The sequence below is a fragment of the Chiloscyllium plagiosum genome, chromosome 28 (assembly GCF_004010195.1).
Source record: "Chiloscyllium plagiosum isolate BGI_BamShark_2017 chromosome 28, ASM401019v2, whole genome shotgun sequence".
Taxonomy (NCBI): Eukaryota; Metazoa; Chordata; class Chondrichthyes; order Orectolobiformes; family Hemiscylliidae; genus Chiloscyllium; species Chiloscyllium plagiosum.
In genome coordinates, this window is record NC_057737.1 from 18,499,115 (window position 1) to 18,514,457 (window position 15,343).

Genomic DNA, 15,343 nt, shown 5'->3' on the forward strand with positions numbered 1-15,343 from the left:
CCCCTTATCCGGAAGTACAGCATTTCCAGGAAACATTTCGTAAGCCGGAAATGGTGTAAAGTGAAGATGCATGATTTATAGGGGGAAAAGTATTGCCGTTTTTCATAAAAGCGAAAATCCTCTTCAGATTTGCGAAAACAGGTGTTAATGTAGGTCTTTCAAAAAAGTGAAATTGCATAAAGCCAACGTTCGAAAAGTGGGGGATACCTGTACTGAGATTCACATTTCACCATTTAAACCTTGGCAACACAATCATATGTTATTTTCCTCGAGAATCTTATTTTCCCAAATTTCACAAAATTTTGCTATCTGACTCACCATCACACATGTTGCTCAGAGATGGACAAAGTTAAGCGTTGTATCTTATTTTATTGAAGGTAAAAAAAAAGCCACTTCTTGAAAGTTTGAGAAACCTTGCAAGCATTTCATACAGGTCGTTAAGCACTTTACAAAATTTTTTTTCCATTCCCGCTAACCTAATGCAGAAAAGGATGCGATAACGTGCTCTTTGACAAACAGGTCTCTTCATTTTGTTTTTACAACTTTTAATTATGAACCTGTAATTCAGCAGCAGGCTGTACCTGCTGGTACCATGGTGCAGAGGCAAAGCTGATCAATAATAGATGCTGTCGGTGTATTTTTATTGCTTTGAATCACCTTGGCCACTTTGAAGAGCAAGCAACTTATTGCTTTCTTTTTCTCTGAAATGTAAAGAAAGTGTTGTTTGTAGTTTGGCTTCTTGTGTTTAACATTGTGCATGTTTCAATAGCTCATTTCTATGGAAGAGGTTTTATGAAAGTGACTTAATACTGGCACAGATAGGTGGAGTGGAACTCTTAAATTAAAAGCATGAGCTGGCACCCTTCCAAACATAAAAATAAGTCTTACATTTTACATTGCACCTTTCATGACCTCAAGACACCACTTTTATTTTAAATCCAGAAATGCTCTTACACACAAGTGAACTGTTTATTCCCACCACCAAATCACTGTGACCTAAAGCACTTGATCTTTTTACTATTTTTGGTTTTTGTACTGTTTATAACCAGAAGTGTTCTTACACACAGCTGAATTTTTTTTTGGCCCCAGCATTGTGCTTCTTGTTTTTACTATTAACCATTGCCAGTCAATTAAATACTTACATGCAAAGCCTGTTACAGGCAATGCAAACCATGAAAGGTGAGGGGGAAATTATCTTCCATTCTCTCCTTGTGTGCAAGGAAAAATATCTTAGTAATTGGGTAGCTAAGGGCCCTCCAGGACTTTCGATTTGGCATAGGTTAATCACGGAATGTATTCCCCTCAACTTCCTTACAAATATGGTACACCAAAAAACTGAATTATTCTATGAAATATGGCTGTCAAGGGCTTTTATCTAGTTGTGGTAGTGGTTCTGGCTGGTCCGGGGGCCCCCGGGAGGAGGAATCCCGTATGAATACGGGTTTTATTATGACTTGACTTTAATTCATTCTGAGCATGTACTTCATTTTTTAATTACTATGTTTTTTTAGAGTAATGTAAGATATTCTATTATATGCTTTGGTTATTTGTAGGTTAGATTAGTACTTAGTTGAGTTTTTTTGTGGCTGTTGTGTTTTGGCTGTTACTTATTTAATAGTATATTAGTGTTTATATTTGTGTTATTTTGTAAGTTTGTAAAAAAATGTTAAAAACATTTCCTTTTTCTCCAATATCTATATAAAAAAAGGTGAGGGGGAAGTGGGGAGAGACTAAATCAAAATGGAGTTGGAAGGAGAAATAAATCACTGAACCCCCATGGTGCCCAGCTCTAAAGGGATCGAGACCTCAATGGACACCGCACGCTCCCTCTCCCTCTGGCATGAACATAATTATGGAAGAGAAGCAGACAGTCCCAAAAGCATGTTCTTTCTTTCCTTCATACCCAAATGCATTTTACAGGTAGGATTGTAACATGTTAAACCTGGCAGCCGTTTTGCCCAGATCAGTGTCCCACAAAGAGCAAATGATATAATAACCAAAACGTCTGGTTAATTGATGGTGGTTTGGTCTAACAATTGGCCAGGACACCATTGGCAACTTGTGCCTATTTTGTTGCCATGGGAACCTTTCATCCACCTGAGAGCACAGCATGGGGTTTGCTTTAAAAGCGCATTCAAAAGTGGTTACGCAGACAACCTGTATTTTTCATCTATTTAATTGTCCTTTACCTTGTAAGTTGTAGCACATCTTAAATTAAAAATGTTTTTTCAGTATATTGTTGACCTCTATAATTTAATTTGAAAACTGGCTAATTGTGATTTTTAACATTGCATTTCTCTCAACAATAAATGATCGAATGCTCTTTTTCAACTTGCTCCATTTGTAAATTTAATTCAGCAAACTTGCAATTGAACAGTTGAAGCATGATAACAAAATAATCCATGGGTTCTTGTGGTGCAATTGTAGTGTCCCTCTCTCTGAGCCAGGATCGCCAAGTTCAAGTCCTATTGCTCAAGGGGTATGTTTTCACATTTCTGAACAAGACATTATAACATGGGATCTGTGCAGCTCATAACAGAATCACACAAATTTGATTTTAAAAAAATTTAGGGGTTCATGTGAGGCAGTCCCAGGTTCCAATCCCACCTGCCCCTGAGATGTGTAATCATCTCTACACAGGTTAATATATCTAAATACCTAACCATATAACCACAAGGCAGCTATCTTGTCAGGTGGTGAGCGTTGGTTAAAAAAAAAATTTTGCACACAAGGTCAATTCAGTTATTACAGTACAGCCAACCTTGTTTTAATAGGCACCTTAATGAACTGGCACTCTCGATAAAGTGGCAAAACATAGAACTGTGATGTTTACTGTTTCGTCGTCATCTCCACGAAGTTCAAATAGTCAGCTGAGAGTGCGATTGAGAAAGCTCTCTGCCACTAAGTTTTATTTAAGACAGAGTTGCATTATTATTTAAGTGATATAGCTGTAAATAAACAGTGATTGTATGACCGCTGCATTACATTTCTATTACTGTTTTACATTGATTATATGGGCTCTTGACCAACTGGAATATTGGATCAATTGGCCTACTCCTGGATCTTGGATGTGCCAAGAGACTTAAGAGTTTAAGGCAAAGAGAAGAATTCCTTGTGAATAGTTAATGCTTTAGAAGAAGGCTTGCAGTTTTAAATGGCAACAAAATACCAAATAAAAACAGGAAGAAGTTGCTATGCCTAGCTTTCATCTTTATTCTAGTACTTCAATAGCAATGTCATGCTTCTCATCTTTGTCTCTACACACTCTAAACAGCACCAACATTTACACAAGCATGCACAGTATGGAACTTGTTAGTGTGGCAATCTGATTGTCAGATTTCCTCTCTTGTTTCCCCAAACTCAGTTTCTAAGAATGGACTTTTATTTGTATCACGTTAAAAGTAAACAAAGAATGACACTCTGCAATCCATTGGGACAACAAATAATTCCAATTCCCATGTTGCGAGTTCCAGAATTCCTGTTGCACACTTCAAAGAGGATGTCAGGTAGAGGTAGGTAAGGAATTTGAAGGTGCATCATACATGATCATTTGTACCCATCCTAGCAATTGGCTTAATTGCGGCCTTAGCAGTGACCAGGAACAAGATTTCTCACCCTCCCTTGGAGCGGAGAGTCATTGCCCTTGGAAGATTCAAGGAGAGGGGAAAGAACAATGATCAAAGAATGAATGAATGGTGAAAATTGGTAGAAAATGGTTGGTTCTTTTTAAAAAAAAACACGTTTGACGGATTGGAACAAATTCTTTTGTTACAAGTTCAGACCAGGAGCAATGGAAAATGTGAATGTGATGAGATGAGATATGAAACAGCATGGATGTGGGGGATTGCCAGTCAACTAGAGAGTAGGAACAGCAGTTGGCTCTCCAGGGAATGTCCACTAGTATTATATATGCTACTCAGGCAATTAGGAGACCTCTACTGGAAGACGCTCCCAGGGCAGAAAGTGCTGTTGACAGGGAGCTGCCAGTCAATCAGAGGCCAGCAGCTTTTTGTGCTCAGCATTGTCAATGGGGGAGGCGTTCACGATGGTCGACAAAAGCCCAGAGCCATCCAGATCAGAGGTGAGTGATAGTGAGAGGGATTTTGCAGACTGGGGGTTGTGGAAGGTGCGGGGTTGTGTCCGCAGTAAGGTGTAGCATTCAGCAGGCCTTCTTCACTTATAGATCCCTTGAGCAGGCAGCGAGTATCGTTTGCACAAAGGACTTCTTAACTGCACCCAGGAGGAGGCCAGAAGCAGACTGCAACGGCTTGCTTCTTGTCCTCTCTGTCACTGGGTTAATACTAATAGTGGCAAGGTGAGGTCTTTAAGTGGTCGGTAAGTGCCCATTTATAGGCCTCACTTTGGCTGCAAGATAGGAAGTTGTCCATGGGTCTTCTCACCCAGACTTAATTTTGGCAGAGGTGGGAAGACAACAGAATGTTGCTATGCTGCCCTCCCACCTCATAACATGTCCTTCCAGCTACAGACACACCACAGAGGGGATAATGTTCCTCACCATGCACATTCTCCTTCAGGAATATGTACCAGAATGCAGTTACAAAAAAAACAGGGATTTAAAAACGTCTTTTGCTAACAGACAGTACTTTACATAGTCATTACCTGACATAGACTTTTCTCATGATTTAGAATAGAGAAACACCAACTCAGAGACATAAAATGGCAGCTTTCACTGCATCTGCCTCACATTACACTTGATCAGAGATGACTTGATGCAGTCGCTGGGTGTTTGTTCTGAAACATCTTTGTTCCTTCTCTTGAGAAACATAACAAATCTAATTAACAAGCAAATAATACACTTGAGGCATATTTACTGAAAATATTGACCAGGTTTTGTCAAAGTTGTAAAAGGACGCAATCTATTGAATGACATTAAACATTAGGACAACAAAACAGGAATACAAATAGTCATTTGGTGGTATGGAATTTGAGAAAAAAATACACATTTTGTCAAAGTCTTTCATTTTGCACTCGTTAGGACCATTCACAAGAAATAACTGTGGAAAGCGAAAACAAGATTTAAACTTTAGGAGTGTGCTAACTGATTGACAAGGGGATTGGTACTTCCATGGGCAATGCACCAGTTAATGGTGACTAACAGCCAACTGCCAAGCTTTGTTTATATTTTACACAAAGAGGCTGTGTCTGACTGGTCAAGACACTGACAAGGAAACATAGAAACTCAGACCATTTGGCCCTTCAAGTCTGTTCTCCCATTCAATAGTGCCATGGCTAATCTTCTATCTCAATGCCATATTCTTATTTTCTCACTTCATGCCTTTAGAATCCAAACATTTATTGATCTCTTTCTTAAATATATCTGAGAATTGTTCCAGAGAATAGCTGCTATTTTTTTGAGTTGAAACAAGTGAATCATATGCACATGTTGTTACTGTCTGCAAAGTGCAGATCCGTATACATTAATATTTGTAGCTTTCAGCATGTAGCAACTACATTGCAGATCTGACTGACCATCCTAAATTTTAGGATTAATTCTTGCACACGCAATTATTTCATAAATGTTATCCAATCATATCTAGCATTGGAAACTGTTTTGGGGTTTTTGTAAGCACATGCTGGTCGGATGTGGACAGTAGTTTGCTGGCAGTGAATGGCTGAAGGGTAGAGCTGCTCTGTTGCAACAGGCAAGGAACAATCGAGGATTGTCAATTAATTGTGCAGCATGGTGCACTTGCGCAGACTGAAACATAGGTATATTAATATACCTATTTTGAATGTATACATACATTGCATCTGTATCAAATCAACAAATAGGTGACAGCCATTCTCTGGTTTATTTCTCTTGTTGAGTCAATGCCTTATCAGAGTAAACTTTCTTGGTTTAAAATGTAAATAAAGCTTGGCAGTTAACTGTCAGTCATTATCAAAATAGTGCAATCCCCATGCTGTACAGTCAGAGTCCACTTGCCAATCTATCAGCATTCTCCTCTCAAACAGTATATTGATTTCCCTTTGCATTGGTATTTCTTGTAAATGATGCTGATGATTGTGAGATTAAGTAGTTTAGGCAAAATGTGTCTTTTTTCTGAGGAATGCTTCTGTGAAAAGTCAACCATTTTGTTTCTTCCAACGATCGTTCACAATAGTGAGAAGAAAGTTCCAGCTAAGTGTAAGAATGAATATATTTTTCTTCGTAACTTTAAAAGATTTGCTTGTGTAATGTAAAATCATCCTTGTACAGCATCTTGGGTGTTCAAGCCAGAGCGCCCATTGGATCCCAGGCTGGAAGAACTTTGGGTTCCTGCTCCATTATTTTCAAAACCTCTGCTGATACGTATTTTTTGTCCACAACCACTTCGAAGACGTAGTCAGTGAACCAATCGTCCAATAAAACCAAGTAACCTTTCAAAACAAAAACAACTTAATCAATCATCTGGCATGAGAACTATTTGCTGTTGTGAGACAGCAGAGATTGTTGAAACTCATCTCATCATGTACACATCACGTTTACATATTATGGAATTTATTGACTGTTTCTTCTTGCTGTCTGATTTTCTGTTGTTACTTCTTGATTAATACTTTTTCACCTGAGATACCACTTATCAATTGCTCGTTTATATAAATTCTTTTAATTAAAAACCTTAAGCATGTGCATATTCTGTTGCTCTCATGTCATTACCCAGAATTAATTAGGAGGCAATAGTGTGGAAATTACTGTGACTGAAGTTTGGTGCCCCTGGACTTGATAATCTACATCCCGGGGGGGGGGTGAATGAATTGGCACACGACAGTGGATGTATTGGTGGTCATCTTCCAAAATTCAACAGATGTTGCAATGGTTCCTGAAGATTGGAAGGATACACATGGATACACTATTTTTGAAAGAAAGCAGAAAGCAAACTGGGTTGACAGTTCAATAACCCTGACATCAATGACAGGGAAAGTGCCTGAATCTCAATATTTCTATGTTGAGATGTGTTGTGATACACATATGGAGCAAGTAGGACTTGAACCAAAGCTTCCTGGTTCAGGGCTAAGGACACTATCAATGCACCACAAGAGCTCTTACATATCAAAATCTATTACAAAGCATGTGATAACTGGACATTTTTTAAAAATGACAAAATTCAGCAGGGTCAATATGGATGAATGGAAAGAAATCCTGTTTAATAGACATTGGAGTTTGATGGATTTGTAACTAGTGGCATAGATAAGGGGGAGTCAGTGGATATGGCATGTTAGGATTTTCAGAATGCTTTTGTTAGGGCCCACACAACTGAAGCATGATATTAGGCGTACATACTTGCATGGATTGAGAATTGCTTAATGGACGGCAAGTGCAAGAATAAATGGGTAATATCTAAATTCACAGAGAGCCCCAGCATTTTGCAGTCAATAACAATGACTTATTGGAATGTGGGAACCAACTGTAATATTTCCAAGTTTGTTGACAACACAATACTGGGTGGGAATGTGAGTTGTGTGGAGGATGCAAAGATGCTTCAAGCGGATTTACACAGACTAATTGCGCAAAATCAAGACACCCTGATTCATGAGATATGAAAAGACAACACTAAAGTACAGTAAACAGTTAGGAAAGGAAGTGGTATATTGCTCTTTATTGTTAGAAGATTTGAGAACAGGAGTAATAGTGTTTTGCTGCAGTTGGATCAAGCCTTGGTGAGACTGCAGCTGGATTAGATTCTTACAGTGTGGAAACAGCCCCTTCAGCCCAACAAGTCCACACCAATCCTCCGAAGAGTAAACCACCCAGACCCAACTACCTCTGACTAATGCACCTAGCACTGTGGACCATTTAGCATGGCCAATCTACCTAACCTGCACATCTTTGGATTGTGGGAGGAAACCGGAGCAAACCCACACAGACACAGGGAGAATGTACAAACTCCACGCAGACAGTCACCCGAGGCTGGAATTGAACCCGGGTCCCTGGTGCTGTGAGGCAGCTGTGCTAACCACTGAGCCACCGTGCCACCCACAGTTATTGTGTCCACTTTTGTTCTCCTTGCCTAAAGGAGGAGATAATTGCCATAGAGGAATTGCAACAAAAGTTCATGAGACTGACTGACTTCTGATTCTATTTAATAAGTTTGCAGGTTTCAATGAGGTCACCTTCCATTCTTCAATACTTTAAGAGGATACAGGTCCAGTTTACCCAATTTCTCTTTATAGGATATTCTCACCATCCTGGGAAAAGGTCTGGTGAAAATTTGTTGCACTCGCTCTATGGCAATATCTTTTCTGAGATAAAGAGACCAAAACTGCACACAGTGCTCCAGAAGTGATCTAATCAAGCTCCTATATAACTGAAGTAAGACTTCACTACTCATACTCAAATCTTCTCTCAAGCAAAGCTACCATCCCATTAGCCTTCTTAATACTGTGCTGCATCTCTTTTTTTAGCCTTCAATGAATTACTGACAAGGACACTTAGGTCCTTTGTACATCTACACTTGCCAGCCTCTTACCATTTAGGAAATACTTTGTGCATCTGCTTCTCTTATCAGAGTGGATACCCTCACATTTTTTCCACATAATATGCTATGTTCTTGCTCCACTAAACATGCCCAAATCTACCCGAAGCCAGTTCACATCTTCCTCACAACTAATATTCCCACTTAGCTTTAGGTCATCTACGCATTTGACACACTACATTTGGTCCCTATCTCCAACTCACTGCTATAGATAAATGAATGAATTTAATGGGAAATTTAATACGGTTTCTCTTTTGTAAAAGGCATTGCAATCCTCAAAAATAAAAAGGAGAATTTTAATTTTTAATACCACATTCACATGCTGTAGAATTTAATATTACCTCCTAAAGGCAGGCTGCAGTCTTTTGTCATGTTTTATAGTTTTTCATCAGAAACACAAATTATCAATTGCCTATTGACCACTGTGCTTTAAAACTGATGTAAAAAACTACCTTCTAGTTTTGGACTCCCCTATCATTGGAAAATACCTTGGGCTATTCACCTTATGTATGCCACTCATGATTTTATAAACCTGTATAAGGTCACCCCTTAGCCTCCTACATCCAGGGAAAAAAGTCCCAACCTATCCAGCCTCTCCTTAGGACTCAAACTTTCCAGTCCAGGTGACATCCTTGTAAATCTTTTTTTGCACCCTTTAACACCCTTCCTATATTATTCTATTAGTGAAGAAAATAACTTTGCATTCTACATGAATATTTCTAAAATCAATTTTTAAAAAGTGACCATCTGAGCAGCCATTTTAAAATAGGAAAATAATTTTTATCAAAACTTAACGGCAGTTCATTATTAGCAAACTAATAGTTTGCTATATTAGCAGAGTTAAGATTTTTACACGACAGAGAAAATGTAATTTTGAGAGTTTCTAAAAACAGAGTAGTTCTCATCTGGGCTTGGTTTTTGTTGTCAATTCCTATGTAGGTTTGCCAAAAATTGAAAACAGGGCCAGTTGTGATACCGAAGTCAACATTCCTGCATCTGTTCTCTCAGTTAATATTCCAGCTATGTTAACGGCACACATTTATTATACAACAGGTGTCAGCTTTTACAGTGCAATGTGAACAAAATGTATTATATATTGTTAAATAAAATCTTCCAGTTTTCCAGCAGTTACAGTTTATTCACACACAACTACTACTGTATCATGGAATCCATTCAGAACAGCTTCTGTTGGCTCCATGTATTTATTTTACTGTGTTTTTTCTACTCAGAACACTCTTGACTGCAAAAGGAATATTTTAAAATATTGCATATTTTCAAAACTTTGTTCCAGCACCTGTTTAGAATCTAATTCAATATCATTTTTACTGCTAATTATCAAATCACTTTACAAAAAATAATTAAACAGTGCCTGTTTGCAAATCTGTAGAGCCTATTTTTCAATTACAAGACTGATTTGTTTCTCATTTGTTTTATGCTTTTGATATTATCGGTGAAATAAAACTCAGAATACATTTAGATTGTACAGTTAGAAGTGTTCTGAACAATACTTGAGTAAGAAAATAAAATTTCCCACAACATCATGGGTATGCATATGTTTGCAGAGAAAGTAGTTAATTGAAGCATAATCACACCTTTGAAAAGAAGTCGGATTGGTAGCTATTTAGAGAGATTTGGAGAAGAAAATTAGCATTCCCTTAAGTATGAGATCAATATTAAAAAAATCTTCCATTTTACATACCTTTCATAAGTACAGCCAGTAGAACAGTTTGAAGTGTAGTCAATGCTGTAATGTAGGAAATGCAGCAGCCAATTTGCACATAGCAAAGTCCCACAAACAGCAATGTGTTAATGGTCAAGCTGTTTTTGAATAATATTAATTCATGTTGAAATAGTAGCCAAGCAACTAAGAATAACTTCTCTTCTTTAAAGTGATGCAATGGGACTGCGCTGAAAGATAACATCGCCAGTGTACTTTGATTCTTGTGTTCAAATTCTAGAGTGGGATTTGAAGTCTTGACTTTCCTTGCTCAGAGCGCTGAGAAAATTATCAACTGAGCTACAGCAAGCACCTGATTAAATCACAAACACTGAGAGCCCATGATAGCATAATCTGGCACTGGCTAGAGAGGTCTTTGTAGATTAAATGGGCTTTTTGCACGACTGATGTTAGAGCTGGAAAATGCACCATTTTAAATGTAAACATTACCTATTGACTCTAAGCTGTAATATTCTTGAGTCAAAAGGAGTGCAAAGCACTGGATTCAAAGAGTCCAACTGAGACACTTGCAAAACCTTTTGGATTTTTATAATATTATTTTAAACAAAATACTTGTTAGTTATCATTTTTAACTGATGTTCAAAACTTAATTTGAAGTCTACTTGGAAGTAACAGTTCTATTTTTGCTAGGACTGCGAACAATGATCCTGGCAAAAGTTATTTATGGAAAAAAGCAAGAGTTTTTGCATAAATTCTCCAGCATTTGGATTTCCTCCATATTGTAATTAGATAACTTAATGGAGGAACATTTATCAAGTTTGACAGTAATGATTCACTCTACTCCAACATACAAATAAACTAATTCCCAGACTAAACAATTGACTATCTACTGTTTAAGATCTAGCTTCTCCATGATGCAACAGAATATGAACCTAATGAAGAAAATGTCAGAAAATGACAAATTGGTTATAAATCATAACTGTTACCACTGATCTGATATCATTGTCAACAATTGTATTTGGTGATATTTATGTACTTGGGGAGCTGAAATAATCAATGCAACAATGAAATAATGCAACCTGGTGTCAGATACTTCAGCCATTTATTATGATTGGAGAATTGTTTTTTTTTGCAGTGGGTCAGTATTGAATAGTGCAAACAATTTCAACGCACTCAATATTATTTTCTTTGGAGCAGCGGCCCCATCTATTATTGCTAGCAACACCATATCCCATTGGGACATGTGGAAGTCCTGGTGCAGCTATGTCGCTATGCAGCTGACTCTGTGCAAATCTCCTGAGAAGTTGAAACTTGCTGATGGGTGATTCTATGCCATCAGGAACCATCTTGAAGTAGTTCCCAACTCTGGAGATATTGTAAAGTTCTGATTTACTTCCCTTAAAGGGTGCTTCTGAGGGATTACTTTTAATCTGAAAATTTCCCTCACTGCTTGTAGAAACTATCAAACATTTATTAATTGTTTCAGGACTGCGTCCCTATCCTGGCGCTTGGTAATCTAATGTCAGATTCCCTGATAAGGTTCATGTCTGAGCTGGTCGTGGGGGTGATGTATTGGTTTCAGGATTCTGTGGTGATCTTTGGGCCTCTTCTGTTCCTTGGGAAACTGAGCTGCAAGTTTTAGGCAGGAATAGGAGCAGACAAGAGCCTGGAGGTGGGGCTGGTGGCTGGAGGGGAGGGATTTGGGATCTGTGTTTAATTCAGAGGTACTTACGCTTGAACTGTACTAGTGGCAGTTATAGAGTCATACAGCATGGAGACAGACCTTTTGGTCCAAATATTCCATGCTGACCATAATCCCAAACCAAACTGGTCCCACTTGCGGCCCCATCCCTCCAAACCTTTCCTATCTATGTACTGATCCAAATATCTTCCTAAATGTTGTAACAGTACCTGCATCCACCAGCAGTTCATTCCACATACAAACCACTCTACGTAAAAAAAAGTTGCGTCTCATGTCCTTTTTCAAATCTTTCTCCTCTCAACTTAAAAAATATGCATCATAGTTTTGGACTTACCCACCCTAGGGAAAAGAACTAGGAAAACATTGTTGGTGTGGCTGAACCTCAGTACAGCTAACTTTCTATTTCCTGTGGCTTTGAAGAGAAATTAGGACACTACTGCCCTCATGTGACTGTTCTGTCCCTGTTGTACTCCATTACAGGTTTTCAACCAAGTTAGGCATCTCTCACTCTCACCTTGTCTGTGTGAATGTTCTGGTTACCTTGACTCCTCACTGGGCCATTAAGGGAATGGGCTTCTTTTCATCCACAATCCTTTGCCTGTTTTGGGAACTTCCTGCTGCATCCCTTCCTATTTCTGGAGAGTTGTCTGCTGACCATATTTTGGCTGCATCTTTTTTCACTGGGTGGTGGATCATTCACCATCAGCCCAACCCCAGGACTCCCATTCAACTCGGTTATGAAGGGGTCTGTTAATTCAACTTCAGCTTTACTTCCTTCAATCTTTACTTCCCAGGACCCCTTCCATTGCTTACAGATGGGTTCGGAGGGCTTAACCAGGGTTATCCCAATCTTTTTTGGATCTACTGCTCTCTGCAGGACGTAAATCTTGTCCAGTTTTCTGCACCTTCACAGAATCTTGCGGTAAAGTGGTTCAGCATTTCTTTCCCAGGAGCCAGGCAGCACCCTGTACAGCTCAGCTTTTTTTTCTCCTGTGGATCCTCTATGACCCTATTTACTTTGGCAGGCTTTAGCTTGGCCTCCTTCAATTCATGTAGCTCTTCATTTTTCCTTATGAACTATCTACTGGGGTCACTACGATCTGGTTGCTGACCAAGCTATTCCTTAATAGGAAGTCTGACTCTGAACTGGGAGTTCCGAAATGACATCTCCGGTTAAAGGGCCTGAGAACAAACCACGCTGTCAGTGAACTTGATGGAGGGGAACAGCCGGGTGCCCCTATCCACTCTCCTGATCTAGGCCTTAGGAGCTAGAGTTCTTTTTCAATATTCATTAGGTATGGGCTAGGCTGGCATTTATTGTTCATAGTCTGTTAGGAGTCAACCATGTTGTTGTGGGTCTGGAGTCACATGTCAGCCAGACTGGGTCAGCAAAGTTAAAAATCACACAACATCAAGTTATAGTCCAACAGGTTTAATTGGAAACACAAGCTTTCAGAGCACAGCTCCTTCATCAGGTCGTTGTGGAGGAGCAGCGCTCCGAAAGCTAGTGCTTTCAATTAAACCTGTTGGACTATAATCTAGTGTTGCGTGATTTTTAACTTTGTACACCCCAGTCCAACACCGACATCTCCAAATCCAGACTGGGTCAGGACAGCTAACCTAAAGAATGTTAGTGAACCAGATGGATTTTGACAACAATCAACAATGTTCACATTGACATCATCAGGATTCCACAGTGTGTTAAGAGTTCTGCATACCCCCTCCATTGAAATAATATGCTGCTTTTCTATTTTATTTTACTTACATTATACTACAAGCTTTTACCCACTCTTAACATATCAGATACCTTTAGATTCCTTATGTCCTCTTCATAAGCTACGTTCCTACTTCTCTTTGTGTCATTAGCAAACTTAGCAAGAATACATTTAGTCCCTTCATCCAAGTCATTAACGTGAATTGTAGATAATTCTGGTTCTCTGGCACTCCACCAGTAGCAGCTTGCCAACCCAAAACTAATCCCTTTATGTTTACTCTCTTTTTCCTGACAGCTAACTAAGTCTCCATCCACAGCATTATGTTATCAATTACAGCATCAACTTATTTTACATAGTAACCTTTATGTGGTACTGTATCAAATACTTCCTGGAAATCTAAGTACAGCAAATCCATAAGTTCCCACTGCCCACACTGCTTGTTAATTCCTCAAAAAGTAAAACTTCAGTAAGTTCATCAAATTTCACAAAACCATCAAAGCAAAACAAAATCAGATGCTGCCACATTACATTAAGATTTTCCAAGTGTCCTGCTATATCCTCATTAATAAAAGATTCCAGTATTTTCCCTAGGACAGAGCTTGAGCCAATTGACCTGTGTTTTTCTGATTTCTGTCTCCCTCCTTCATGAAAGAGGAGCTGTATTTGCTATTTTCCAAAATGTAAGACTTTTACAGAATATAGAACATTTTGAAAAATTCAAACCAATGCATCCACCTATTTTATAAACTGCGATTGAAGCCCATCAAGGCCTGGGAATTTATAGTTCGAATAATCTTCCTCAGCAGTGGCAAATAGGGTTTAATGCAGAAAAGTGTGAGGTGATTCACTTTGAAAGAAGTAACAGGAATACAGAGCACTGGGCTAATGGTAAGATTCTTGGTAGCATGGATAAGTAGAGAGATCTTGGTGTCCATGTACATAGATCCCTGAAAGTTGCCACCCAGGTTGATAATGTTGTTAAGAAGGCAGATGGTGTGTTGGTTTTATTGGTAGAAGGATTGAGTTTCAGAGCCATGAGGTCATGTTGCAGCTGTACAAATCTGTGGTGCAGCCACATTTGAAGAATTGCATAGAGTTTGGTCGTCGCATTATAGGAAGGATATGGAAACATTGGAAAGACTGCAGGGGTGATTTAAGACCATAAGACATAGGAGTGGAAGTAAGGCCATTCGGCCCATCGAGTCCACTCTGCCATTTAATCATGGCTGATGAGCATTTCAACTCCACTTACCCGCATTCTCCCCGTAGCCCTTAATTCCTTGTGACATCAAGAATTTATCAATTTTGGCCTTGAAGCCATTTAGCGTCCCGGCCTCCACTGCACTCCGCGGCAATGAATTCCACAGGCCCACCGCTATCTGGCTGAAGAAATGTCTCTGCATTTCTGTTCTGAATTTACCCCCTCTAATTCTAAGGCTGTGCCCACGGGTCCTAGTCTCCCCGCCTAATGGAAACAATTTCTTAGTGGCCACCCTTTCCAAGCCATGTATTATCTTGTAAGTTTCTATTAGATCTCCCCTAAACTCCAACGAATACAATCCCAGGATCCTCAGCTGTTCCTTGTATGTTAGACCTGCCGTTCCAGGGATCATCCGTGTGAATCTCCGCTGGACACGCTCCAATGCCAGTATGTCCCTCCTGAGGTGTGGGGCCCAAAACTGGACACAGTACTCCAAATGGGGCCTAACCAGAGCTTTATAAAGGCTCAGTAGCACATCGCTACTTTTATATTCCAACCCTCTTGAGATAAATG

At 39.2% G+C, this 15,343-nt stretch overlaps 1 protein-coding gene across 1 annotated transcript in view; it reads right to left on the reverse strand.

Annotated features, from left to right (window-relative positions):
• Positions 1 to 3,193: 3,193 nt before the first annotated feature.
• The window catches only part of blmh (bleomycin hydrolase), a 91,588-nt gene continuing 79,438 nt past the window's right edge, over positions 3,194 to 15,343 (reverse strand). The window contains exon 12 of the mRNA XM_043718428.1: positions 3,194 to 6,381. Coding sequence (XP_043574363.1) covers positions 6,233 to 6,381 — 149 coding nt within the window. The 3' untranslated portion in view covers positions 3,194 to 6,232. The remainder of the gene's footprint in view (positions 6,382 to 15,343) is intronic.